Below are 3175 nucleotides of genomic sequence, written 5' to 3' on the forward strand. Positions count from 1 at the left end.
AACTTTGATACAATTGGCAAATAAAAAAAAGTCATAATAATAATTTTTTTCTAGTAATTTCAAATGTATTTTTAATATTAATAAAAATAATAATAATAATAACATGTATGACGTAAATAATGTTTTAAAGCAAAATTTAAGGTTATTTATTTTTCGTAGTAATTAATTTTTATAAGCTTGACAACTTTTATTTCCAGTATTATTTAGTTTTTTTTTTTTTTTTTTTTTTAAAATATTTCCTGGAATTTAATTTCTGGAATTATTGTAAATGTTAATAGTGTAAAAACAAATTTTAAGTTGGCTAACCTGATTTGTTAATTGAAGAAGAAAAATGGAAGTCACAAGAAAGAGTAAAGTTTTATTTTTTTATTTAATTATTAAATGTTTTTTAATTTATTTATATTATTTTATTTTTACGATGCATATTGTTTATAAAAAAAATAATTTATAATAATTATTCTATGAATATGAAATATCCTTATTTAGAGTCTTTTTTTTTTTTCATTTTTAAATATTAGAGTAAACTACTGTGTAATTAAAAATTATTTGTCGGAATATTAATAAATTATTTATTGTTTTCTTTTCATTTTTCAGATTTTGATGAGGTTTTATCAACATTACCAGATGTATTTAACAAAGCTCAATTTTTGGCTATTGATACTGAATTTACTGGATTGAAAGTAGAAGGAGCAAATAATAATAATAATTATTATGATGAGTTCGACGATTTATACTTGAAAAACCGGCTAAAAGCAGAAACTTTTATGGCTATACAGTTTGGAATCGTAGCATTTTTTTACGATGAAAAATCAAAAAAGTATAATTTGAACTAGAAGAAACTTATTATTCATGTCTCTTGACTTAAAATGCTTAAATTCCACGTCCAATTTTTTTAGGTACACACATCAAGGATTTAATTTTTACATTTATCCATCTACTCATTCAGATGTTAATTTTACTTGTCAGAGTAAATCCATTGAATTCCTTGCTAAAAATGGATTTGACTTTAATACATTGTTTTTACATGGTATTCCTTACCTTAAAGAATCTGAAATGGCAAAACTACTAGACAGGTTACAGGAAAAACATGATAGGATTAGTTCATCGGAAAATTTTAAAATAATTGAAACCCCACCTGAACACTCAGAGTTAATTAACAAAATATTAAATGAAATCGATGAAGTTTTAAAAGAGAAAACTAAAAAAAAAATTACAATCGAAAAGAATAACAGTTATATAAGAAGACTAATTTACAGTGCTGTCGAGGCAAAGTATGGTAAAAAAATATTATTAGAATCTAATAAAAATGAAACCATGACTGTTTTCGTCGGTTACAGTCCTGAAGAAATTAAAAATCTTCGAGAAGAAAATTTTTCAAATGAAAAAAAAAAAATTTTAAACGAATCAGGTTTTACTCGAGTGATAAAATTAATGATTGACTCGGTTGGTAATTTTTATGAACACTTATCGTGTAATTATCGCAAAGAAAAACTAATTATTATTTTTTAAGGTTTTTTTTTTAATTTTTATTTTTAGAAAAAGCTAATAATTGGTCATTATTTGCTGTTGGATATTTTATTTACAATTAAACAATTTCTTTCTCCTCTGCCGAATTCTTATTCAGAATTTAAGGAATTATTGCATTTTTTATTTCCTAAAATTATCGATACCAAATACATGGCATCCACTCATGATTTTAAAGGTTTGAAAGATACTTCTTTGCCTAATGTAGTCGAATATTTTAATACTCTGGGAAAAATACCTGATGTTAGTACAAATGATAATGAACAAGGGTATACCTTAACTGAAAAAAAATTTCATGAAGCAGCATATGATGCTTACATGACTGGACTTGCTTTTTTAGGAATATCAAATTCTTTAGGTAAGTTTTTTTTTAATAATAATTGTAAATACATATTATACATATGAAAAGTTTTAGAAACGTTGTGCCTCTTTAATAAATTTTTTTTTTTTTTTATGTAGAATCATTGAAAGTTTTTGAAAATTTACCAGATTCATCATTTTTAAAACCTTATCTTAACAAACTTAAAATTCAAAGAATATTTGATATTCATTGTATGAATATCGGTGGAAAAGATGAAGAACCTGATAGAACCGGAGTTTATCATTTAAGTTTTCCTAAAGAATGGAAGAGAGAACATATATCTGAACTGTTTGTTAATTGTGGTAAATGTCAAAATGAAAAAAAAAAAATCAGATTTAATTTAGCCAATCATTTCCCAGAAGGTTTGGTTTTATTAAATAATAATTTTAATTTTAGGGTACATTTCGATCTCATGGATAAATGACACTTCGGCATTTGTCAAAGTTAACGAAGAACATTTAATTGAAGTTAAAAAAATCATTTCGAATTCGAATTCTACGTATAACTTACGTACTTACAATGACTTTCGTGCGTTAAGTAATAAAAATGCTGACGATAAAGTTAATAAAAAATTAAAAATCGATAACGTTACGAACAATACACACGAATCTTCAAATAATACCGATAAAAAAGTATTATCGAAAAAGAGACAAATTGAAGATTTGGGAGAAGTAATTGCTAGGCCAGAGAAAAGAAAGTGCACATCTTAGATATAAAAACGAAAAAAAAAAAAAATGTTGCATATATATATTGCAAAGTTTTTTTATCTGAGTAATTCATAAAAATATATTTAAGTTGATTATTATAATAATTTTATTATAAAAACAAATTAAAAATGAGACAAATTTTTTTTTTTTTTATTTTAACAAATTTTTATATTTTATAATAAATAAATAAATAATTTTTTTTTAAAATCGTAATGTTAAAAAACTGAATTTAAATCCTTTTGTTTATATTTTATTATTTAATATCAAATAATGACGTTTATATTAATTTTATAATGTGAATTAATTTATGATTTAAAAATATTTTTATCGAAAAAAAAAATTTGTAGAGATTTAATTAAAATTTCGAATTGATTTATTTATTCAATAAGGAAAATAAAAATTATTAATTATTTTACAGTAGTGAATAAGAACACTTTTAGTTTTAACAAAATGTTTTGAAAAAAATAAGGAAATTAAATAGTTATTGTAAATATTTAATTTTAATTGTAAAAATAATTATTTACAATAAAATAAGATAAAAAGAATTTCGAGTAAATTTTATTTGTAAATAATTAACTTAACG

General features: G+C 22.2%; 1 protein-coding gene across 1 annotated transcript; it reads left to right on the plus strand.

Moving 5' to 3' along the window:
• Positions 1 to 331: 331 nt before the first annotated feature.
• Phum_PHUM082700 (poly A-specific ribonuclease PARN, putative) lies at positions 332 to 2595 on the plus strand (the record flags this gene model as incomplete). Its single annotated transcript, XM_002423690.1, has 6 exons — positions 332 to 350; positions 595 to 817; positions 897 to 1443; positions 1537 to 1882; positions 1984 to 2187; positions 2282 to 2595. 6 exons carry the CDS (start codon positions 332 to 334, stop codon positions 2593 to 2595), a joined length of 1653 nt encoding a protein of 550 aa, XP_002423735.1.
• Between the last annotated feature and the right edge of the window lie 580 nt (positions 2596 to 3175).

Source organism: Pediculus humanus, genomic scaffold (genome assembly GCF_000006295.1).
Source record: "Pediculus humanus corporis 1103172107434 genomic scaffold, whole genome shotgun sequence".
Lineage (NCBI taxonomy): Eukaryota > Metazoa > Arthropoda > Insecta > Psocodea > Pediculidae > Pediculus > Pediculus humanus.